This window comes from Lichenostomus cassidix, chromosome 12 (genome assembly GCF_008360975.1).
Source record: "Lichenostomus cassidix isolate B80296 chromosome 12, HeHo_3.0, whole genome shotgun sequence".
NCBI classification, from domain to species: Eukaryota; Metazoa; Chordata; class Aves; order Passeriformes; family Meliphagidae; genus Lichenostomus; species Lichenostomus cassidix.
In genome coordinates this window covers 13,422,489-13,447,868 of record NC_139493.1, presented here as the reverse complement: position 1 = coordinate 13,447,868, position 25,380 = coordinate 13,422,489, and the positions used below count along the sequence as shown (strand labels likewise).

The 25,380-nt window shown below is 40.3% G+C and overlaps 1 protein-coding gene across 13 annotated transcripts in view; it reads left to right on the top strand.

Moving 5' to 3' along the window:
• The first annotated feature begins 1,728 nt into the window (after positions 1-1,728).
• The window catches only part of CACNA1D (calcium voltage-gated channel subunit alpha1 D), a 165,991-nt gene continuing 142,339 nt past the window's right edge, over positions 1,729-25,380 (top strand). For 10 of the 13 annotated variants that reach the window (XM_085072735.1, XM_085072738.1, XM_085072733.1 and 7 more), the window contains exons 1-3: positions 1,731-2,138; positions 4,213-4,531; positions 6,982-7,087. In XM_085072735.1, the coding sequence (XP_084928861.1) occupies positions 2,099-2,138; positions 4,213-4,531; positions 6,982-7,087 (465 nt within the window). In that variant the 5' untranslated portion in view covers positions 1,731-2,098. Of the gene's footprint in view, positions 2,139-4,212; positions 4,532-6,981; positions 7,088-25,380 lie in introns of all 13 variants that reach the window. The other 3 variants (XM_085072741.1, XM_085072745.1, XM_085072743.1) reach the window with 3 other exon arrangements.

Here is a 25,380-nt window from a genome sequence, read left to right as displayed (position 1 = left end):
TTTTTTTGGGGATGTTTTGGTTTGTGTTGGATCCAGGCCTTATTAGATATGAATTTCTCAGTAGTGCCTCAGTTCTTAAATTCATAAGCCCAATTAAAAAGAAATTTTTTTGGATGCTAAAGTCCAGCTTTGCCAAGGTACTTTAGTAAGTACTTGGGTTAGGCACTAACTCCTGCTAAGCACATTAGGTGCCTTCTTCAGTGCCTGCAGTGGTTGTTAGGCAACTAATCTTGATTTAGATACTTTTGAAAATCTACCAAGCATTTTTGACACCTAACTATCTGGCTGTTCACAGTAGAAGTTGTAGTTAATTTCTGGACATGTGAGGCAAGTACCTAAGCACGTTAAGGCTGTTCAAACTGGAAACAGCTGTGCTGTAATGACACTTGTGACGAGGGGGTGCCTTCCCCAGTCAACCAAACCTGCAACAGCTGAGCCCATTAGGTCAGAAAATTATAAAAGGGGAAGTGCTGAACCCGAGGTCAAGAAGCATCTGTGGAAGGTTGCTCTCTAGATCAGCTTTGCCGATAAATTTTTAATTTTTTTTTTAGTTTTTTTTTAATTAACAAAGGTAAAGCCAAAAAGGATAGGCTCTACCCAAGGGAGACCTTCTTTTAAAGCTGGAGGCTGGGCATTCTTCGCTGGATCCCTGGAGAATATCAGCAGTATTAAGGTTTTATTGCTCTTCTTCTAATTACTGTCTGTAGATGTTATTTATTATTAATTAGATGGAGATACTTGTGGATGAAGAATGGTTGAAGGAGCGGATAGGGACATGAATAGGGAAGTAGCAGAGGAAAAGTGTAGTAGAAATAGTTTCATGGAAATGTTTTCTTAACAAAATACCACTTTTTGTCAAAGATAAGGCTTCAAACCCACCAAATTTGACTATGGCTTGCTCAAAGAAAATAGTGAAAATACCCTTTAAAATGCGGGAAAACGTTCATTGCAGAGAAAACAAACAAATTTTGAAGCATCAGTTCTGTTTCGAATGAGAATTGATGTCTATAATTCTTATCGGACTTCATTAATCACTTTTTGTAGTGATTGAAACATTGCCTAGCCGTAAGGGAAGGTGTCTGTCCCGAGTTTTCTCCTTTGTGGTAACAGCTCACAGTACCTCCAGCCACGTGTCTCAGTACACGGCACTTCTGGGGTAGCTCCACCACCAACGAGACAAAACCGAAATGAATGTTAGAGGGTTCTGCAGCGGGAGGTACCGCCAAAATGATTTTTCTTCAAAGTCAACTAATTTATTTGGATAAACTTTGACAATCTCAGTGTTAGCTTGAAGTCAGAATGACGGCATTTCAACAGGTCAGCGGAGAGCTCGGGGTTGGGATGACTCGGAGGTTTTCCTGGCGGTGCGGGCAGGGACGGAGCGGCCGGAGAGCCTTGGGCTGCCGAGAGCGGGGACGCGGTGCCCGGAGCGCGGCGAGAGGGAGACGCTAAAGCCGCTGACGCCGCGGTTGGTGCCCCGGGCTTTCCCCCGTCCCTGCCCTGGGTAGGGGGCTGGGGAGGGACGCGGGGCGGCGGTGACGGGGTTAAGGCGGCGGCGGGCGCGGGTCTATTTGCGGTGCCGGAGCTGCGGGCGATCGGAGCGGCCCCGCGCCCCCGTCCGGCCGCAGCAGCAGGTGGCGGTGGCGGCGGTGGCAGCAGCGAGGGAGTTAAAGCCCGCGGCGGCGGGAGGAGGGGGACCGCGAGCGGGCGGCGGCGGCGGGAGGAGGGGGACCGAGGCGGAGCAGGCGGCGGCAGGAGGAGGGGGACCGGGGAGCAGGCAGCAGCGGCAGGAGGGGGACCGAGGAGCCGGCGGCGGCGGCAGCAGCAGCCGGGTTGCTAGGGATGGAGAGATCCCGTGTCACCCGGATGTGAGTGTCATGTTGGCCCAAACTCTGAGGGATTTGGCAGCGGCGAAGCAGCAGCGGCAGGAGGAGGAGGAGCAGCAGCAGCCCCTCGCACGTCTCTAGTCACTACCATGGGGGTCGGGTAGCGGGTAGCGCAGGGGCAGCGCGCACCTGGCTCGGGGTGGGGTTGGGGGGCGTCTCTGCCCTTTTTTGTTTTTTCATTTTCCTCTCACGCGCTGGAGAAAGTGAGAAAAATGCACCAGCAGCAGCAGCAGCCCGAGCAGCACCCAGAAGGTAAGAGCCGGGGCGCCCACCAAGGGCAGCGGCGTGCTTGGGGCTGAGGGGAGGGAGGGGGCGGGGGAGGATTTATGAGGGATTTGGGAGTCGGGGATTGGGGGGGATTAGGGAAGGGGTTGAGGATGGGGTCGGTTTGGGATGGGAGAGAAACGAGCGGCTATGTTCGAGGAGGGAGCGGGAAGGGCAGGGAATGAGGCGAAGGCGGGACAAGGTGCTGCCCTCGGCGTGTGACCAACGTGCGAGTGCATTTATGCGCGTCTGTGCCTTGTCCTGGGGCCATTAATAAATATCAGCTGCGGGAGGACGCGGCCGGGGCTGCGTTTGCCTCATCCGTGTGTAACTGGGGATGAAGCTGCCGCTGCCGGGCTCTGGGGGGCTGAGGGCAGGCGGCGAGTGCGATGCGCTCGGCCCCTGCCCGGCGGGGCGCACGGGGGCGAGACGCGCGGCTCCGCGGCGCTGATCCGCTCCGCCGACGGGCTCCGGCGCTGCCACAGCCCCCGCTGTTGTTTATAAATGATTCCGCCCTCCTCAATCGGCAGCAAGTTTGTGTTGCCCCCGAGGAACGCAGGCACCAGGGCTTTGTTTCCCTTTCAAGCATCCATTTAAAAAGACGATGGATATATAGATAGATGGGTAGGTGGGTGGTTTATTTGCGCCGAGACACGTTTCATGGCATCCCGAAGGGCAGGCGGAAGGCGGGGGAGATGGCTGTGCCATTGCTTTTCTATCTTGGGGGGGTGTGGGGGAAAAAAAAGAGGGGGCGGGAGGGGAAGCAGGGCTGCTTTGGGAAAATGTTGGACGTAGATGTGCCACCTTTGCCCCCGCGGCGGCTCTGCCCCCCGTGTCACCCAGCTGTTGATGCGCCGCCGCTGGCCAGCGCTCGCCGCGCCGGTGCCGCTCCCCGCGGCAGCTCCGTGGGGGCCCCGCCGTGACCCCCCCACTCCCCGCCGCCATCCCGGGGAGCCATCTTAGGGCTCCCGCGCCCCCGGAGCGGGGGCCGGTGCCGGCCTCGGCCGCATCCACGCGCTTTCGCGGCGCTCCCTCGGTCTGTGCCCCCCGTCTGGAGCAGGAGGGCTGTGCTCTCCCTGCCTCTCCGCTGCTTGACGGGGAGCGATTTTTCCTCCCCTGCCTGGGCAGATCCGTTTCATAGTCATCTCTCTTGCCAGCCCGAATTCCCAGCACGTATATTGTGCCGTTCCTCCATTTTTTTTCCCACCCAGGCATCAAGTTTTGAATCGCACTCAGGAGCCTCTCCTTCCTACAGGTGCATGTAGGAGTAGACTGTTGCGCTAGTCAAAGAGCTCGCGAGGAAGGATCCTTGCGAGGAGGTGGTGTTTTGCCTCTTTGCTGTAATCTGCATAAAGAGGACTCGACTATTATTTGGAAGGGGCAGTTTGTTTTTTAAATTGTCGTGAAAAAGAAAAGCCAAACACCATCCTTTCACGGAACCAAAGCTTATCCTTTTACAATGGGTTCATGGTTGTGATTTCTAGTGCGAAAGACAGCAGAGCTTTCTGAACGTGTTTATTGCAGACAATATTGGATCTTCGCTCGTGGGAGGCATCCACGCATTTTTCTTTGAGAATGCAAAGCAGGGCAAGATTTAACTTGCTTACAGGACTTCCCCCTCTACCTTGCTGCTTATTCTTAATTGAACAATGCGTAAGAATTTTAAACAACTGCTCTTTTAACCAAAGTAAATTGGGAAAGTAGTAAATGCTAAGGTGGTACAGCAAACTTGATCTTAAGGATCAGATATGTTAAAGTGAATAAACAGAAGGACAGGAAGGCTTCCATCCAGTTAGGAAAAGATGTCATAAGTGGAAGAATCAAAATGAGAAGCATTTGTGTGTCAATGCTTACATCAAACTTGAAGTTATAGAACTGATTCCTGAGCATTTTTTGTTGCTGTTGAATTGCCTATACTACAGCACAAATGTATGAATATATATATCTATATATGTAATGGAAACATCACACTGCCAAGAGGTCTTTAAACAATCTTTTTGGATTAGGACCCATTTTAGCATAAAAAAGTTATAACCAAGTACTTTTTTCTTTTGTCCCACAGAGGTGAACTATGCAAGTAGCACCAGGATTCCTCTGCCTGGTGACGGACCAGCTATTCAGTCAAACAGTTCAGCACCATCCAAGCAAACTGTTCTATCTTGGCAAGCTGCAATCGATGCTGCTAGACAAGCAAAGGCTGCCCAAAACATGAGTACCACCACAGCCCAGCCTGTAGGATCTCTGTCCCAAAGAAAACGCCAGCAATATGCCAAGAGCAAAAAACAGGGTAATACGTCCAATAGTCGGCCACCCCGTGCCCTCTTCTGTTTATCCCTCAACAATCCAATACGAAGAGCCTGCATTAGTCTAGTAGAATGGAAGTATCCTTTGTTGCAGTTTGCTTTTTTAAAATAATTTTTTTACGTTTTCAGGTTGTGTCAAGGGGATTGTTTTACAGGATCTCTTAGAGCATCACAGCTTACATGCCACTTCACTTGTCCGTGTGGGCAACTGTCATTAATGTCAATGGTAGTTAATTTGGCTTCAATTGCTGTTAAAGGTGGTCTCTTGTGTTGTATTGACACAGAATATCATTTACTGAAGTGAATAGCTCAAAGTCAGAGAAGAGCTCATAGCTGTTCCTTTTTTCTGGAAGAAGTTGGGGGAACATTTTCAAACTTACATTATGTTCCAGCAAATCTCAGCATTGCATTTTTTTTTTCCTTTCCAAAAAAGGCAGAATGGATCAGAATGCGTTTAGCCATCCAGCGCTAGGGAGATGACCAAAGATGTCAAACCTGGATCTTCCATATTGCAATTTGGCGTATTGCCATTCGGGCAAATGAGTCAGATATAGAAGTCTTTTAAAAAAGATTGTTTTTCCAGGAACTAAAAGTCGGGAAGATTTTACTTAAGCCAAGGAATTGATCTAAGCACACACAAGTGTCTGAAATATATTAATCTTCTGGACTTGTACAATCCCACCAGACACATTTGGAAGCATGTACATCTAGATAGGAGATCAGAGATGCTGGATTGTGTTCATCATGACCTGTGTGATGGGAAGGATGGCTTTCTTTAGTTTACTGGTTGTGATGTGGAAATATGTGTATTTTTCTGGCGGAACTGATAGCATGTTGGTTGGGTATATTATTTAATCACCGAGAAAAGGTTTGAAATATAAAATAGTTTTGCTGAGGTGCAAGGAGAAAAATGTTAGCCTATTAGCCATGGCAACATCCCTGTAATGGGAAACAGCTGTTCAAGACAGTAGATTACTGAAGTAAAACTCATTTTGTTACTATAAACAGAACAGCCAACCTGGCAATAAGAGCTGTTACTCATTTATAGGGTTGGTGTTTTTCACTTCTTTGTGCAAAATTCAACTGCAAATTAAAGATAGTGAAATGGCTTCTTCTTTCATTTAAACTGGTAGAAGTCCAACTAATTTCAGTAAATTGGCCTCTCCTTGGCTAAGGTCAGGTAAATGAAATTACTATGGATCTAGAGTGGAATAACTCAGCGAGAATTTGTCCCAGTAGCACCACATCATAAAACAAGGTTGTCAGTCTTGTGATGGTATCAATTGCTCGCTTCAGTCTGGAAAATGCTGTTGTAACTTTATTTTGCACACAATGTAACAGCTGTTGATGTTGATCTGCTTTGTAAACATAAACTTGGCCCTTAAGGTGACAAACCTTTTATAGGCCAACAAACAAAATTTAACCCATCTTATGGGACATATGGGCTTTGTAGGATTTATATATATATTTTTTTTCCCAGGGAACCTTTTAAACTGGCAAAAAAATGCTTTTGAATATATTTAGTACTCTTACCCCAGTCTTTTATGGGACTCTTATGGAAACATATCCAGAAGTTGTGCATCAAATACAGGAACAGATGCCAAAAATCATAGCTGAAGTCCAAAGTGCTTCTTTTCCAAACTTCCACAGATAGGTTCATCTGGGTCCCTCCATGTTTCTAGTCATTCAGAATAGTAAAATTCTTTGGGAGAAAGGAAAATCAATGATACCCTGAAGGATGAGCTTCATATGTATGAATTTTAAGAAAATGAAGAAATTTTTTTCTGGAAGACAGAAGGTATCTCCAGGTTTCAACTGCTGTCGTCTAGCTCTGGTATAAAAAAGCAGAGCTGCAGTCCATGCTGTTGTCAGTGTGAAAGTCTGTAGCCTCTCTACATGTGTGGCTGCCAAGCCAGCCATGATGTTCTATTCTCCACTCTACTCACCTAAAATTTCATCTGTCCCGACCAGAGCCAGGATTCAGGAATCCAACTGTCAGACACATGGAAGGGCTCAGAATTTTCCTGTGTCAATTGTACAGCTTTCTAACTCGCTTCTAAGAGAACAGTTGTGGTTTTCTAGGACTCTTTCTCATATGCTACTATGAACTATATTTCAAATGATTTTCCTCCTTTGGACAAATGTATATTAATGAGACCTCCATAAGTATATGAGGACAGCACAGCTCTGTGACTATTCCTTGCCCATTATGATGACCCACATGTTGATTTAAGACTGGGTAATTATATTCATCTTTGGAATTTAATATAAAGTGCTCTGTGACAGCATGAGTAATAGTTTTCACTCTTTTTCAAAAGGAAGAGGACGTTGAGGGATCATTGTGATGGAAAATAATATGGTATATATAGTGCTATAACTAAAGGTGATGAAGTGTTTGTCAGAGTTATCAGTCAAAAGATTGCCTTAAAGTAAAAACTTGTTTTACCATTGTTGATGCTGAAAGGAGGACTAGACTTAAAAGTTTGTAGATACTCATAAGTCATGAGTTCCTTGACAAGATTTTCCAGACCATTTGACATATTTATACTACTGTCTATTTTTGCCAATTGTGTGGCCTTAGCTGTTTACATCCCATTCCCAGAAGATGATTCTAATTCAACTAATCATAATTTGGTAAGTACTCTGGAATTTTTATTTTATGTTTGTTTGCTGTGCTTTTAACTTGATGGTCATGATTAACTGCTAGTATTTGAGACTGCACTAAATATAGGTAATTTCAGTAAAAGACATTGATATATAGTGATGCTATCAAATGTATATAGAATTGCTTTGTGTGTTTTTCCCTCTAGTATTAGGTGCTACTTTGTTGTGTGTTTAAAATGAGGGTTTTTTTAATCAGTAAAATCCTTTGGAGAGAAATGTACATTAATATTATGCTGTGTGTATCTGCCTATTTGTGTGGCATAAAAGCTTTAATTAGTGTTTCTACTGCTTATATTGATTTAATATATTTACTAGCTGTTACTTGCTTCAGACTTGAAGGTTTACTGCCTTTGCCAGTATACTTGTCTACTCTGTTTTCAGTTTTCTAGTGGTGTTATTTGGCTGTTTTAATTTTTAATGAGAGGATGGTGGGAAATTTTACATTAATACATTTTTAAAGTGATAGGAACATAAATGAGAATTTTCAAAGCAGTCACTGCTGGTATAAATGATCTTTCAAAAAAAAAGTATGATACTGCAGTAAGTGGTGTGTGAAGATGTATTTCTTTGAGTGCAAATAGTGTACTAGGGTTGTGCTTGAAAAGCTAAAATAGAAACTGTTTTTTAATTCTCTAAAACTTACAAAGTCTATCACTCAAGGATAATATTGAATTACATTGCAATGATTTTGTTTTATATATTAAACTCCATCTTGAAATAGTGGAGTTGAGTGGTCTTGTGCACTCAAAATCTGCATGTGACTCTTTGGATGGGAGAAGAAATTAATGAAATAAAGATCTGGATATCAATAAGTAGGCAATTTTAGTTCATTTACCTGGAAAATTAGGGTTGATATGAGGTCTTCTGTGTTATGAACATGTTTGCATAATTTGTGTTGTGTATTTACTTATTTTCTTAAAACAAATTATTTTGTACAGTTGACTTTTTTTAATCAAGATTAAATAAATATGGACAATAAAAATTGCTGATGAAAGGCAGAATAATTCAGGTCAATGTAAAGAATGAGTTATGCAGCTGTGTATCCAGCCAACCAACAGGCTTTCTTTTTTTTCCCTTGAGAAATTCAGGGCACAAATTTCCATAGCTGTCAATCCACCCCAAGATCCGTTAATAACTAATTTCAGAAAGCATTACATGAAAAGGGTAAAGTAGTTACTTGTGTCAGAGGCTAATCATTTTGAAAAAATGTTCCTAGCCTTAGTTTTGTTGGGTTACTGTCTGGTGTTTCTGACCCAATTTCAATTCTATAGCATGCTAGTATTTAGAAAGACAATGGATATTTTCATCCCTGATGATTTTTCTTTTTTTTCATCTAATGTGACCAGGTTAGTATAAGCAGAAATAATTTATCTAATTTTTTTTTCCTTTTAGAAAGAGATTCTTAATCCTTATCTATTTTAAGTAAAATGGTTCTTGAACTTTCCCAATTATATGTACATAAAGTTTACTTGTCCATTTAAATTATCTCATTCGAATTTGCATCCTGTTTTTCCTGAAGTTGAGTCATTCCACTAAGTTTGCTCAAATGAGAGAATTTATACTGACAATGTAGTTTCAGGTGCTGGGAGAGATTTAAACTCATTAAGGGAGCACACAGACACATCCTGTGTATTCAGTCTAATGAAATAAATAGCTCTGGAATGAGCAGTGTTGGCTTTTCTTCTGACTGAGGTTCTCCATAGTGAAATATGTTAACCAGTGGTCTGGATTTGTCTCTGCTGTGGTATTTCACTGACAATTTTCCTTGGTTTGTGTGGATTCAGGTGCACTGTGAGGGAATACAGTAGAAGAGCTGAGTTAGAAATCTTTGGGCTTGCTTGGGATCCTGCTGGATCCTGGGTTTCCTGGGAGTAGGGATTATTCTGTAAATAATGTTCACATCTTCTGTCTGTTTTGTGAACAGACCAAATCTTAATCTTCATTGAACCTTCTAGGTCTGGGAGGATTTTAGCTCCCTGCATGTAGATGTGGATGCCTGACCTAAGCCCTACACTCTGATCTTGCTAGGAGACTACCCCACTCTGGCTTTAATTCAAGTTCAGCTTCATAAATTTTGGTTTGTATATGGATATTATATCTAGGGCTTGGTAGACTATTTATAGAGGACTGACAGTGCAAGTGGAGTGTAAGGATGGTTTAGCTGTGGGTTTCTGTGTTGGTCACTTGTCTTTGAGTTGCAAGTTGTGATTATTGATGTTTTTGTTAGAGCCAGCAGCATGCTATGTGGTATTTATGATAACTTAAGGAAGCAGGAAAAGGTTTTTCATTATAGTGATGGCTGAATGAAGCAGATGGTAATAATAAGCAATGATGTTATAGGATAGGGGTCTCTTTCATCAGTTTTTTTTTTTTTTTAAATATCTTTTTGTCTTCTGAATGCACAAGCTCTGGTTTGTATTTTGCCTTTTTGTCAGTCTCTGGGATCAAGGGTGCACCACAGTTATCTTCTTGCTCAGTGGATTCATGGTCATACTTATTCTCTCTCAGGAATGAAGTGTTATTCATCAGTGATACAAAACAATGCATTCAAACAAAGCAGAAGTGAAGAATTGTATTCAGACTGAACTGCGCTTGACCACTTGCCAAGTGTTACAGTCCTGTGTTCTATGGGGAATTTTGTCTAATCCTTTGTCTAAAACACCTTGATGTGTCTTTGATGTGTGCCAGGAGAGGCAGGAGGAAGGGATCTCTTCTGTTTTTTGACTGGAGTAGTTCTCTCATGCCTGTGTGTATTGCACAGACTGCAGTACAGAGTGATGCACTTTAGAAACAGTTACTGAACTTAATCCTGAATTCTACTTCATCAGTAATTAGTCCCTAATCACTGAATGTACTGACACAAATGGGTCCTGATGGGTGAAACTGTTACTGAACTGAAGTTTCCTGTTAGAGCGGAGCAGGGGCAATATACTTTGGGATGAAGTGCTGATTAGCTCACTGCTTCATATTTTAATGTTGTTACTTTCATCTGCCTTCAGAAGTTTCAGGTGATCTCTACTTTTTATGCTTGATTGAGCTCTCCTTTTTGGGAGTGTTTCTTGCCTGAGCTTGATAAGAAGCAGTTTCTAACAGAAAGGGTTTCCTGTATGTATCTTTCCTCTGTTCCTGTATTTTCCTTTTTCTCTCATCTGTGGTATGTTATTTCCCTTCACATCTTTTGTCTTTAATTTCCCACTCAGTTCTTTCTTGTTATCTTTTGCCTCTACCCTCTGGCTTCCCTCTGTGTTTTCTCACCTGTTTCTCTTCTTGTGCAGCATGCTTTTCTCTATCTTATTCTCCCACCTCAGTTTGTCTTCCTGGTATCATCCTGCTGTCCCATGTTCTGTTCTGTGCTTTGCCTCCTGCTGCCTTTCCCGTTGGCCTGACTTGCACTGGGCTTCTTTCTTTGCAGTGTGCCTGCACAAACAAGTCTGCATTTTGGCAGTGGTCAAAGCATTGTTGGTTATTCTTTTTCTTTCCTTTTTAATAAGAAAATATGACTAAGAAGGTATCCATTGACCCAGATTTGATGAAAATGACACCACTGAAGCTTGAGTTGGGTCTTTGCATCCCTTGTGACTAGACCCCAAGGCTTGCAGTGGTGACACTGTTCTGTTTGAGAAGAGATTGACAGCAGAGTCAGGGGCCTGGAGACCCAGTTGTATAAATTACAGCAAATTGGCAATTGCTACGTCCCACATTAAAGACTCTGTGCCCCTGATAACAGCATTCTTCAGCCTTGTCTGAGTGCCACTGTCAGTGGGGAGCCCTCTCTAAGGGAGGCTCTGTGCTGAAGGTTCTCTCTCCAGCTTGTGCTTGCAGAACAGCTCAGGTGCTGATGGTTCCGGATGCCTCTTTATCCCAGGCAGGTGGGACTGGGAGAGCCGTAGTGGGGGACACTGCCACAGAGAGGTAATGTTTGTGTCCTACTTTCAGGCAAAGATTTCCTCTGTAAGTAGCTTTACGTGGCTCTTTGAGTTCCTCCAGCAGGAGGAAAGCCAGAGTTGTGCCTTCAATCTAGGGCACAGCAGGAGAGTACTCTGAGAAGAACCAGCTGAACTCTTGACTTGTAGGTGTCAGGCTTCCTGTCCTTATCTCATTAGCAACTCGATGACTCATTCAGTTCTAGGGCCACATGACTAATTAATCCATCCCTTGAGAAGGTTGTTGGCTTTTACCTTACATCCCGTTGTCCTCTATACATAGATTATCTGAAAATATTGTTGCAGAGTTCTATAAATTTTGACCACATTTAGTAAATTTAAAGATTTTTGTTTAATTACTAAATGTCCTATGTTGTATCTTAGAAGGATTTCTATGTTTATCTGCTGTCTTTGCTGTGTTTACTTTTTCCACTCAAGGGTCTTTTGAGGCCTGGCTCTCTTTCCAATCACTTAGAAAATCTTCCAATCTAAATAACTTCTTGATACTGTGTTTCTGATATTTTTCTATCTTTGGATTCTTAGCTAGTGCTCTCTCCTAATGTCTCTGCTAGCTGGCATAAAAGTCACCCAAGTAAACTTTTCAGGAAAGATGTAAGATAATTTGGACTGTACTGAAAATACTTCATTTTGCGTGGGAAAACATGGTGGAGACCTTGCAGCGACTTGTGTATACTTAGCCAAGCTACCCATACTAAAGATACCAGATTAATTTGTTTTAAGAGAAAATGCTATTAAGTTGAATTTAAAAAAAGATTCAAAAATATAGGAAGTAATTGTTACTGATATACCACAGGAATTTTACATTGTGTATTGATTCAAGTCAGTGAAATGTATTTACATGGCTGTGTATGAATAGTCAGGAGCCTGTGAGAAAGTCAGTAGTTCAATTTTGAAAAAAAACCTGCACATAGGCTTAAAATGAGGAGACTTGGATTAGCTTTTTTGTCTATATGCAAATACTCTGAGGGATAGCTTTGGTAATTTTTTAAAATGTATTTCATGTTCGTCAGTTACCCTGACATGTATTTTCTCAATCAAAACCCCATGAAATAACTATTTAACTACAAGAAAAACCCTATCTTTCTGAAATGCCCTATCTTTCTGAAAATTAATAATGAAGTTATTTGGTGGTTATTAGGTGAGCCAGAATGCATCAGTAAGTAACCTTTGTACATTTGCAAGAATTTCTTAATGATATTTCTCCAAGGGGATTATTAAAAATATTGTAATGTAGTACTCAGCCCTATCCCCTATTTCAATTTTTTAAGTATTAGTGTCAGCTCAAAACTTGAGTAATATGCATTAGCTAATTATTATGGATTACTTTGATTTTTCAGTGCAGATTTTGAATTTAGAAGACTTTTTTTCCCTTTGTATTGCAATGCACACCTCTGCAAAATAGATGAAAAATCTGAATTGTTGGTATTTTACTCCTACTTCATCTTGCAGTAAGTTCCTGGGCCTATACTGTCTGTGCTGCACTACCCCAGTAATATGAACTAGCTCTGGAAGTTTTCTGGTGAATGTAATTGCATCTGTCAAGTCCATCTCTAGTTGTGAATGAAACAGAAATTTTACTTCACACTCTGGTTTAGGAAGAGGGACATTCCCAAAGGAAAGATATGATCAGGATGACTGGCAATTTCCAACTGGTACAAAGGTCATTTGGGTTTGTAGAGGTTTGGGAATAACATAGTCAAGTCTTTGTTCCTCTTTATTTTGTGTGTCCCACTACAACTTAATCTGTGCTGAAGTAGCTGGATCCTAAAATGTCTGTTTGGATTACAGGGATATGTGAAGATGAAGATCTGCAGTTTGGTGGTGTTACAGGTTTTATTTAGGGACACTAAAAAACCTTTTTTTTTTTTTTTTTTTTTTTTAAATGCAAGAGAGCTTCTCAGTTGTCCAGACCAGAAGGCCTTACAAAAAGATGTACTTCATCTTTCCCATTTGAAAGGAAATGTTTTTTCCATGTTCAAAGTCTCAAGCTTGTTCCTGTGGGGAATTCCTACTAAGGGCTTGTCTCTCCTTAAAGAGATTTGCTGGTAGTGCACTACTGGCAAACTGCCTGGGGAGAGAGAGCATACACCAGGAAGAGTTCTGTTTCTATTATAGCCTAAAGCCAGTCTCCCAACAAGAATAGTGCTGCAGTGCTAGAGAATATTTTTTTTTTTGGGGTTCTTTGTTCTGTGGAGAGCAGTGATTTCCCACTCTTCCCTTACTCCCTGCTTGATGAAGATATGCCTGTGAAATGTTGAAGTGTAGACTGGTTGTAATAAAAGTAAATCTGTTCATTTAAAACCACAGAAAAATCATATTGGTTACTGTATCAGTTGGGTGGTCAGTGGGGAAAGTAGTTAGATTTGGTACTAAAATAACTGTAATTGAAATATAAATTGAGCATTTAAGATGAGTGGGAGAAGTTTGTACTTTTTCTGCAAACTGTTGGAATAGAGTGAAAGTTGATTTTAAAATGCTCTGAAAAACCCATGAAAAATCCTGGTGATTGAACTAGTTTACTGACTTTCTGTAAACCCTGTGAATTACTCATTTACTCTATTATTGAGTATGTAAATTTAACAAAATACTAATTATGGTTCTATTCCTTGACAATAGCTTCTGTGTTACAGGAAACCCTGAAAATAATTTCTGAAAGTTTTACTCAAAGAATGAACACATAGTTTTGAGAAAATTTGTGTTGCTGTGTAGCAGTGCCATACCAAACACAGATTGCCATAAATGTTATTTGGATTTTCTCTATAAAACCTGTTTTAAAACTCTGTTATGCAGTGTAGGTGTTTACTTTCTTTTAAAAAGATATTCACATCAGATATATATTAGGTTTTGAGAGCTGTGTTTGTTTTTAACATGGTTTATGTGTGAGTGCTGTGTCTTGAAAATACCACAGAGTTGGGATCCATGGCTTTTGCAAGTGCTGGCTGAGGCTTGCTTGCTAAATTTGAGCAAAACTGGAGCAGTTCTGGGTGCTTTTAGAGAGCTGGTCCCTGAGTACTTCAAAAGACTCATGTAGCTGTTAAATCAACTGAAATGCAGTTTCTAATCTGGTGAGCTTTAATGACAAACTGTTTTCAGTCATGGTTAATTGAATGTATGATTTGGTTTACCATTTGCTTTGCAAGAACTCAGATTTGTTTATCCTTCTGTCATGCACCAAAACCTTTCTTTTGCAGGGCTGTCTGGAAGAATAGGGCCACAAGAAAGGTTAAATGAATATATAGTGATAGTGGGAGAATATTAATTAGGATGGAAGTGATGTCTTTTTTTTTTTTGGTCATTGTGTAATCAATTGTGAGAACATTTTCATTTAATGATTTGCAAATTGAATATCATTGTATTTCCCCCCTCACCACCTGCCTTAGAAGAGATTGAGACCATGAGTGTAATTTCTGCTTGTATAAAATTCACTTCATAAAGCCAATTAGCTGCTTATTCTTCTTTGTGATTTTTTTCATAGTTATTTTTATGAAGAAAAGGGCTTTTAGAGTGTTTTGGTTTTTTTTTTTTTAATTTTTTTTAAGAATGCCTTGATTAAACAGTGTGGTATTTCTCAGAAGTGTAGGTGCTTGACTTCGGCATTTGGGACAAAACTTTCAATAAATATTTGAGATACATGCTCATAATTTTACAATTTTCAGTGAAGTCTGCATGACTGACCATGATACATGATTTGACTGTTCAGTGTTTGTAGGACTTGATAGTAATATTAAACTTGGAACTGATGAGCAGATTGATTTGCATGGATTTATTTAGTTATGAACCAAGATGTTTTCCCCCAGCTCTTATTTAATTTTAAAAGGTGTTTTGCCAGTACATTTTGAGTTTAGATGCTAGACTAGAAGTCTGGGCAGTGTCTAACTCTGTTGCTGTTACAATTTTGTTCATGGTGATCATTATTCAAGGGGGTAGAGAATTGTTACCATTTGTAGTCTTGTAGAATGATACCTTTGGATGATGCCATTATTAAGGATCTGAACTTTTCTGTTTGTTAGTGTAGTAAATTGCATGATACAAGCCATGGTCTGTGGTCACAGTAGACAAAGAACCTGCAGAGTCTTCAAATTTATTTTTGTTGCAAATTTTGTAATAATTAAGGTACCTCAAATATTAGTTTGAGGAAATAGTTTAGCTGAAAGATGAATTTGCCCAATTGTTTTAGTTGTCCTCTTCTCATGTGACACAAACCAGGTGATATGTTGAATTTAATCACCCCTGACAGCTTATGTATGTTGTGCTGAACTAGCAGGCAGCATTTCAGTAAAATGTTGTTGGAGATCCAGTGGCACAAAGGAGCCTACAGAGCTGCTTACATTTGTTCAGCACAAAGGAAATCTCTTTACAATGTAAGAATATGAGCATAAGAAGTGTTTGTTAATCAGGTTCAGTAGTTTGGTAATTATACTTTTCTGGGTTGCTGACGGTGGCTGCAGAGTGCAGCAGCCTCCAGCAAGACGGCATCTTCTGCGGCTCAGCTAATCAGACAAATGCAGTCCTTCCAAGGAACTCAGTAGCAAATACCCCAAAGCTGTATTATGTTTATCAGACATTTTGTTAGTGCAGTTTTCACTCTGTTGGGTTTATTATGATGCCATTACTTTTTTTTTTTTTCCTGTATTCATTCAGGATCCTTTAAAACACATATCAGTAATGCGTAGTGTAAGCCAGTAATTAATAATGAAATTATATTTAAGTAATTATATGCTTATCTTCATCACAAGAAGACTTAGTAGTTCTGAATTCAAGTAAATTTTGTTATTCAATAATTTATTTCTTGCTATAGTGAAGGAAAAAGCTGAAAGAAAGCAGCCTACCAAGTTATGTAGGTATAAACATAGCTCTTGTATGTTTATTAAAATAAGGTCTCAAAATCTCTTGACACAACTGAGTTCAGAAAAACTGAAAAATTCAGGGATAAAAAGGAGCAATGTTTAACTGAACTGTACCTTCATGTCTCATGGTATTAAATGATGCTTCCTAGTTTGTGCTCTGACTGAAAACTGGAGATGAATAGTTCCAGGTACAAAGTCTGTGACTGTCTCTGCCTCCTTTGGGGTGCCTCAGCTGCCCTGAGTCTTGAGGCACAGTGTAGACTGGAAAGCTTTTCTCCATTCTAGTACTAAGTTGAATGGTACTTAAAATGTTTTACATTTTGTCTTAAATGTAATGAAACTATCTCATTTAAGTGAAAGTCACCAAAGCATGTTTCTGGCAAAGGCCATGTTATTTTGCTGGCCAGTGCTCCAGGTCAGTGTGTGGTCACAGGGTGTTGGTGCAAGCTGCCCTTAAGCCTGGCACGTGTGCCATCTGCATTCCTAATGCCATAAGGAGACCTTACCCTGAACTTGGAAACTTGCTGGAGGCTTTGCCATCTTAACACCCCAAGGTAATGCAGCTTGAGCCCAGGTAGGCTGAGCATGCCCAGAGCTGGCCTGTCAGCATGGCTTAGGCTTGTGACTTTTGTAAAGGACTTTGTCTCCTGTAGTAAGACTATTGACTGCTTCCCACATCTCTGTTTTCCCTAAGCGCTGCACAGCTGAGAGCGTGTATCAGTGTGGATAAAAAATACATGGGCTGCTGATTTAGCTTCAGCTTCTGAGACCATCTGACTGCAACCAAATAAAGCAGAAACAAACATTTCCAAGTTATTTTTGCATGATTTTTGAGAACAGGAAGAGAGGAACTTTGTGTTCACTCTTTCCCCACATGCAGGCCACTTCTCATACCAAAACTCAAGCAATGGCAGGCTGAAGGGATGAGGCTTTAGTAATTTTCATTCTCACAGAAATAGTTGTTTTCTTTAAAAGGAGTGCTGAGCTATGTGGGATGAGGAAGTAAAACAGTTTGGTACCATACAGGAAAAGGAAAGAGAACATAGGTAAGACTTTAGCCAAGAACTTCAGGGATGAACATTGAATGGTCTAGTTTACCCTGAACTTCCTGGTATTCTTGGACAGCATCTTTATCTTTTTAGAATTTTAGCTTCCCCTCTATGAAATAGCTTTCTGCTTTAAAGTGCTGTCAAAACGAAAAGTAAATTTGAGGCTGTGAAGCATCCCAGATATGGTGAATAGGGTTTGTATCAACAGTGGAATGGTATCCAGTGAGTTCATCTACAACAGTTACTTTGTCTCTATCTGGAAATGGTTTGGCTGATGTTCTGGTGAATGCTTTCTGGAGAATTTTATTGTTAGAGGCTATATTTTAAATTTGAGTACGCAGAGTGTTTTGGCAGCAAATTTTGGCGAAGAAAAAGGGATTGGTAGTGGCAATATAGGAACAGAAGGAACAGCCACTGTTCCCATAGTGATACAGCAAAAGCAGTGACATTTAGGTAAACAGCAGTAGGACAGGAAATTTGGGGGAGTTAATGTTAGATGTCTCAGAAGATACAGCAAGCTCCCATACGGTGTTTCATGTGTATCTGAAAATGCTAATGTTAAGCCTCTATTTGTTACATTAGTGGCACAAACACCCCTCAGTATTTAGTTGGGAAGTTCAGTGATTCCTTGAACAGGTGATCTGTGAATGAAACCAAGGCAGACAACACCCCATTCGGCAGGAATTGCACATGGCAAAAGAAAGGATGATACTTTGAGTGTTCAGAAATGATGGGAGCTGTCCAACTGGTGGGAATGGTACCACTGAAGATGTTTTTGAATAGCAAGATTATGTGTTCAGAAATGTTAGTTTAAATTCCACATCTCATCACTTAGTCAAGATTGTGATTCTATCTTTTTATTGCTTAGTTTGGAAGGAACTTTTGAATGTGGTTTAGTCCCAATGCCCCTGCCATGGGCAGGGACACCTTGCAGTAGATCAGGTTGCTCAAATCCTCATCCAACCTGTCCTTAAACATTTCCAGGGATGGAGAATAAATAGTAATGTTATATTCTTTGATATATGACTCTGTGAAATACTACTAAAACCATGAAATACTTCTGAATTTGCTTTTACAGAAGTATGAAACTTGTAATATTCTTAGTCAAAAATTTCGCCTCTAATAAAGGACAAAATTTACATGTAGGTAATTCAGTCTTTGGATTTGGGAACTGAGGAGTTCAGATTTTTTTTTTTTGTGAGATGGATATTTGTCATGTGAAGAGGATTTAGTCTCTAGAAGAGATTATGAAATTTTTCAGCCAGCTGTGTAAACCACATTTGTGCAGAATGTGGAAGAAAAAGTGTAAACCCACAGAAATCTTACTTACATCTTCAAACGATTAAAATGCAAGTGAGTGTGTTCATTTTATCCCACATAAGTATTTTGTATCAAACTCTTGTTTCCAGTATGGAATTCTGAAGAGTTTGTATTTGAGATATATGGTCTGTCCTATTATTAGCCAGTAATCTCAGAGTAAGTCCCTGGCAAGTGTGAAGGACAAATTAAGGTGCCAGAGGTCCAGTTACTCAGGCTGTTTACTCACTTAGTTGTTTATTCATTTCCTTCCACTTTTTCTCATTTTTCACAGGAAGAAAGCTGGTAGTGGAGGCTCTAAGTTGACGTTTTCACATAATAATGTACTTTTTTACCTTGATAAATAGTAGGAAGCTTATCTGTTCTACTGAGTACTAAATCTTGAGTGATATGAACTGAAAGGTAACCTCATCAGCTATCAATGAACTTAAAGGATTTGAGTGTCTCTCCACAGTCATTGTGTGCACACTTATAGTCTGCGTAATTACAGAGTAGAATGCTGACGCCTGCTCCTTGCTGAACTATTAGAGAGGTCACTAATGATAGAGATACTTTGGTTTCTTGGGCAAGGGCAGGTAGGTGGGCTGACATTTGTATGAAGCTGGCATTTCCTCAGCTGGCAGGCAGCATTCAGAGTGCCAGACAGCCCAGGGTCAGCGCTCAGCAGCTGAGCAGGGACACCCTGAACATCAGCTGTTGCTGCACTGCACAATTTGAAACCCCCTCGCAGTGCAGGAACAGGGAAATTCTAGGGAACAACAGCACAAGTTTTCCTATCCTTTCTGCTCTAAAACTTCGGAGGAGCAACCATGAGTAAGAAGTCTGTGAGTTTCAAATCCATGGGTTTACAGTTTGCAGAGACAGTTCAGGATGTTCCCTGCAAACCTCTGACCATTTATTTTAGAAAAGACTAGCAAAACTGCCAACTGCTGTGACTCCGGTCATAGTGCATATTAAAGTCTCACTGGAGAGAAAGAAAATCCTTCACGTTGAATCCTTGAATTTGAATGTTACTATACGAATTTAAGTTCGTGGTGGAATACTTATTTCTCTGACAACTAAAAAGGAGTAACTATAGGCCTTTATTTTGACTTATAAAGGGAAGTTAAAAGGGCTTATCATTATCATTCTATGTAGAAGACAAAACGGAATTTTTAATCTTAAAATTGTGTGTCCTTACGCAAAAGGAGATTTATATTTATTTCTCTTCATGTATTGACTTGATTAGTAATGACTAGGTGGTGCTCTGAGACAACCCCAATTGCAGGGTGAATCATCTTAATGCCACTTTTTCATGGCTGCTCATATTTTAAGTGAGTGCATTTTACTTGCAGATAAGAGGTGTTAAGCACGAACACTAAAAATATAATGACTTAGCTAATGAGTGATAAACTGCTGTGGTCTTATGATCACATGCAAATACTTGACTCCCATGGAGCAGAGAAGTTTCCAGCTTCCAGATTGTAATTAATTAAATGTTAGAATTGGTATAACTCTGAGGAGGATGTAGAGTCTCAAGGGATTGTAGTTGTTTATTTAAGCCAAGCCTAGTGTGTGGATATTGTGCATAGAACCTGCCTTTTGAAGTACTCAGCTTAGTAACTCAACTACTATACCTGTTTTTAAATCAGAAGCAGATTATCCAAGTTAATATGTTGCCATATGTAATATTAACTTTATTATGAATACTATTTTTTGCATCTAGTTAACTCTTCCCTAAGGCTAAAGGCTGAATACAAAAGATTGTGGTTCCCATAAAATGATTGATTGAAGAATTCACTCATCTTTGAAAGATTATAAATAAGTACATGCTACAGCAAATTTTTCAGAAAATCAGAGTAGATTAATTTCTTTTATAAATGTCATGGCTTCATTGTAGGATTTACTCTGTCAGTAGCTGTTAGGTTGACAAACATTTATGAGAATTGATTACCTCATTTGTAAGTTAGCCATGTGTTGTGTGTCTCTTCACTCTACCAAAATAGTCGGATTCTGACACATTTTATTCTAAAGCTTTTCTCAATACAATTTTTCTTCTCATACTAAAAGATTTTTAGAAGTAGTGATATTTCAATGATGAAAATAATAACACTTGAAAAGACGTTAAAATTGGTGAATGGTTTCCCACAACTTCAGTAATAGTTGGATGCTGCTCTATTTTCCACTAACACAAGTGATGATTTCTTGATGATTTGGTGCTATATCTATTCAAGCATGCTCTGTGTGAGTTAAGAAAAGAGCACATATTTTAGCTTAGAGTTGCTGGCTGTGGTTTTGTATGAGCTGTAACAAGCAGTAAAATGTGTGCTCTGTGGTTTGCAGTGACCTTCGGTGCTGGATAAACCGCAAGAAAAAAATAAAAATCAAAGACATGCTTAGAAATTCTTTGTTTGGAGGGCTAAATCTGGCCTGTATTCTGCTGTCCTAATTGTGCATAGTGATTGGAGACCTTTTCAGCTTGGGCAGACACAGATCTTCCAAAGGGGACAAGCAAAGCACTCGGGTTTTTTTTCTATTTTACAATACTCTGTGTGTATATCTGCCTAAAATAGAGCGATGCCTTCAATCTGAGCTGTAGATTTCTAGTCAGCATATATGGGTTTTATGTAAATTTGAAAAACATTCACACCTCTGAAAAGATCTAGAAGGTTATTTTTATCAATAACTTAAGGACTGTAATTACTTGGAAGCTAAATGTCAAGAGTTATCTGTGCCCCAAAATTAACTTGGTCATGCTAGAAGCAAGTCCTGTTTTATCAAGACTTTCCTTGGTGTAGGAACAGCATATTATAGCAGCTGTACTCGCTTACAGGATCGACCCCTCAATGCTGGCTCTAACACTAGCCAGTAGAGGATGTCTAGGGAACAAAATAAATGCCCAGTACTGGATCCAGCAATCCTCAGCTCAAGAAGTTTGAGCCAGAGCTGAGGCCTTTGTGTTCAGTGGTTTTAGATGAGACAGTTCACATCACGCTTAATTCACACCATACTTGGTTTAAATGCTTTGAGAGAACATGATCTGGTCATTGTGCTTAATTGTTATCATTTTAATTCTAAAGGTGCTTCAGCAGAGACAAATATTCTAACATCTTGCCCATAAAAGAGCCTTCCTGTGTGGAGCAGTCTCCAACTCACCAGCAATTTTTTTCGTACTGTTTCCATTTCTCTTTTAACAAGCTATTTTATCCTTTTATGTCACTGTAGTAGACATTCTTTTTTATTTTCTGTCAGGAAGTAAAATTTAAGAATGCAGTGATTGCTGTGAAAGTATTGTTTGGAAATAACATTTTGAATCAGAATGCATCATGACACGATGACATTTTGATTCCTTGGGAAGATGATCTGAGGGGCTGTCATGTACACTGTGTCACACTGGAGTATTATATCAGATTGATTCTGACCCAGTGTTTACCAAGTAGTGATCTGGGTTACCAGAATGTTGTTGGGCTTTTTCCTGCCTGTGAAGTGTTTGTCTCATTTAGTGCGTACTGGATAGATACTATTTATTCAGGAACAGGTACTTATTTTTGGTGGAATAAGAATATTTTCTGTTAGTACATGACTTTTAAAAACTGTATTGGATAGTGTTTTGTCTGCTTATTTTAATGCTTATTTTGGCAAATAAACTTTGAAGTTCAAAGTAGTCAAAGTTTTCTTTGTTAGATGTTAAACAGAATCTAACAACAAGGTTGATCCCTGTATCTCATTTCCCCCCACTCAGCCATGCCTCCAGTATTGTAGAGGTATTTCTTGTGTAATGGAAGGGTTGGTAGGAATGGTGCATTTTGAGTAAGTGTAGCAGCTGTGATAATAATATATCTGGCTTTGTACCACAAGTAAACAGAATATGCATGTGGGACTTACAACATCATTTGAGGCTGTGTCAGCTGTGCCTTTCAAATGCTACACTGCCACAAGTGTCTCATTATAATTGAAATTTCACTACAGCACTTCTGAGTCATTTCTTTGGTAGCAGTTAAAGCCACTAGGTCTTGGACAGATTCTAGTAATGACTTTAGGTAAATCAGCTTATCTCCAGATATTTAAATATAATTTCTGTACATTACTGGTAATAACACATTACATATTGCCTACATATAATGCTGGCTCAGAGCACTGTTCCTAAGTATACTGTTGCATGCAGTATTTCTCATTAAGGTGTATCACAGTATAATAAATATCTTTATAGTTTATGTGTTAGTAAATAGAAACATATTCTGTACCATGCCACCATGAACTTATTCACATTCACTGGTGTTTTTTGTAAAGAAGGCAGCCAGCAGTGATGAAGTAAGCTATAGAATATCCAAATAATTTTCTCAAATCGGGTGGTGGGCACAACAACTATCTCTTGCTTTATTTTCTCGTCCCAAGATTTTAGTCTAATTTTGTATCTTAAATTACTGATTTGTCATTTTCTTGAAAACAATGTTCTATTACCAGTTTACTAAGTTAACACGTGTATAGAATAAATCAGTAGCACAGACTTGAAAGATGGTGAAAGAAGCTGTTGATTCCAGCTGAAGTAGGGGGAAAACACAGTTGGACTGAAATTGGTCAACAGTGAGCAGCAGCAACAAAATCAATTGTTACACAGTCTTCATTACCCGATGAAGAGTGAATTGGTTAATCAAGTTAGCATAGAAGTATCTAGGAGAAAATAAAGTAAGCAGCAGAAAACAAGTTCAATTAGAATTATATAGTGCCAGAATGTGTTTGCTTGTTTTGTTTGGAAAGCTATCCTTGCTCTTCATTTCCTAAAAATAAAAATCTTTGTAGAAGTCTTGAGGGCAGAAAAGGGGCAGTACTTGAACCGTGATTCATGAAGCTGTGTTTTTCCCCAGTGTCCTGTGAGAGATGATGATAATAACATAATTTTTCTGTTTTCCAGTGGGATTGACTAAAGCCTCTTTATGAGGTGCACATTGATGGAATCTTTATAATTATTCATCAGAAGAGGTTTGGGATCAGGTTTGGGCACGTTTTTCATTATTATGGTGCTACATTTGCTACTAGAGGCACTTCAGTAGGGAAGAATGGAAATTCTCCTGGGGAGAAACCTTCCTTATCAGGGCCTTCTTTTGGCCTTTGGGCCAAATGCTGTCTGTCCTCAGTGTTGCATTAGTTTTAATAAATGACTATCCAGCCAAGATATGAAAAGAGGCATTGCCCTCTTAGTGAATGCAGATGATTCCACTCACAAACTCTTCTCCTGGCTTGTCCAGCAGTTTTGTTAGCCTTCAGGTTTCCTAGATGCTAAGAAGGGGTCGACTGCATATTTATTTCTTCTGAGGTTTCTCTGTTATGCAGAATCTTTCAGTTAACTGATTGAGAAAGGCAGCTGCAATAAAGCAGAGAAGCTGGATAACAAGCAGGGGATACAGTCATCTGAGGGTATGCCTCTGTAAAATTGTTAACTTCAAAGTCTTCCAAACTCTAGGAGCTAAAACCGTGGGATTTTTTTTGGCAGTTGCTGCACACCTCCATTCTTTCTTTCTTTCCCTTGCCTTAATTGTTTAATGTAACTCAAATTTTAAGTGGGAGATTATTCTACTTCCTTGAAAAGAGCGCTCTTTAGCTGCTGCTGCTGAACTGAAATATGTAGTAATCAGTAAAGATGAAACTATGTCACAGGAATTTCTTTTTCCACTAGATGCTTTCAGATCACTGATAAGAAGATCTACAAGTTCCCAAAGGAGACTCTGTCTCCAAGTGGTGCAGATTCCTGAGTAAGGAGCCATCTCACAAGCATCTACATTGCTTGTCTGAGGTCAGCAGGCTCAGTGAGGAGTATCTGCCTCAGATTCTCTCAGCTGAGCTTTGTGGCTTTGTCTGTAAATTTACTTGTCTATAAATGTGCATCTTTTAGGAGGCTGGACAGGATCAGGGAGCTCACTGGGTCTGTTTGGTGTGCCCACAGTGAGGGTGCTGGACTTTTAACAGAATATTGGCATGACACAGTTTAAAAGGAAGTTTCTGTGCAGGATGCCTACAAATTTCAGTTGCTCTGTTGGGGATCTCTCTGGGAAAGCCCCCAAATTGACCCTCCCATGGGGCACATTGGGGGCAGCTGGTCATGGTTTTCCTGTCCTACACAAGTCACAGGCTTCCACTTGGAGATGGAGCTTGATAGTGTGGTGTTCTCCTCCAGCACCATCTTGTGCCCTTGTGTTGTGGGGATGAGAAGACTGGGCTCAGTTGTTAAATGGGGCCTAAGGGAACTCTGGACACATGTTGCATTTGTGTTGGCAGCCCACAATCATGACAGTGCTTGCTGAGATGAACATTTTGCAAAATAGCCAACGTAACTCTACAGCAGCATGGACTGTTAATGATGGGATCTCATCGTGACCAGAAACTGGGAAATGATGTCAGGCAGGTTGGAACTAGATGGTCTGAAAGGTCCCTTCCAACCGAAACCATTCTGTGAGGGTGCTGGAAAGTGAGGAAATACATTCTGGAAGCCATGCACCATTTATCAGTCTCATAAATTAGCGTGTTTGATAGTACTTTTGCATTTCTATTCGGTGTTTTTATGTTTTCTGTCTCCAAAATGCAGGTTAGTGCAACCTTTGAAGTTAATTCTGTAATTTTTATATAGTACAACTTGCCCTCTTTTTTTGAAGTAGAAAGTTACTCTGTGCTGAAGGCTGATGTCTGTAATAGTTTGTGTACTTGTGAGAAGAGCCTTTTCATTTAGCTCATCAGTCAGCTGTACCTCTCTTTTTTATCTTCAGATGTAGGCAACAGCTGGGAGAGGCACCCTCTGGGTTGCTTTCATTGCTGATAAATACTTCAAAAATCATTAAAGAGAGGCTCTTTCATGCTGGGGAAAAGTCCTGCTTTGTTTCCTGTCCTTCTATAAAAGTGTAGAAGATTTTGTGTGTCTCATTAGCATTAGTTGTCTGTTGCAAGTCTACTGACTACATCTGGAATAAGGCAGCAGTTTTCTAATATTATTCTCAGCTACTATAGTGTTACTTTATCACTTATTTTGCACAGAGAGATTGGACTCAAACTCTGTGCTTGAATCCAGTTTTGTCTGGGGTGCAGAGGGGGAAGGAAATCGCCAAATCCTTACTGCATGCTTTGCGTGGAATTAGCAT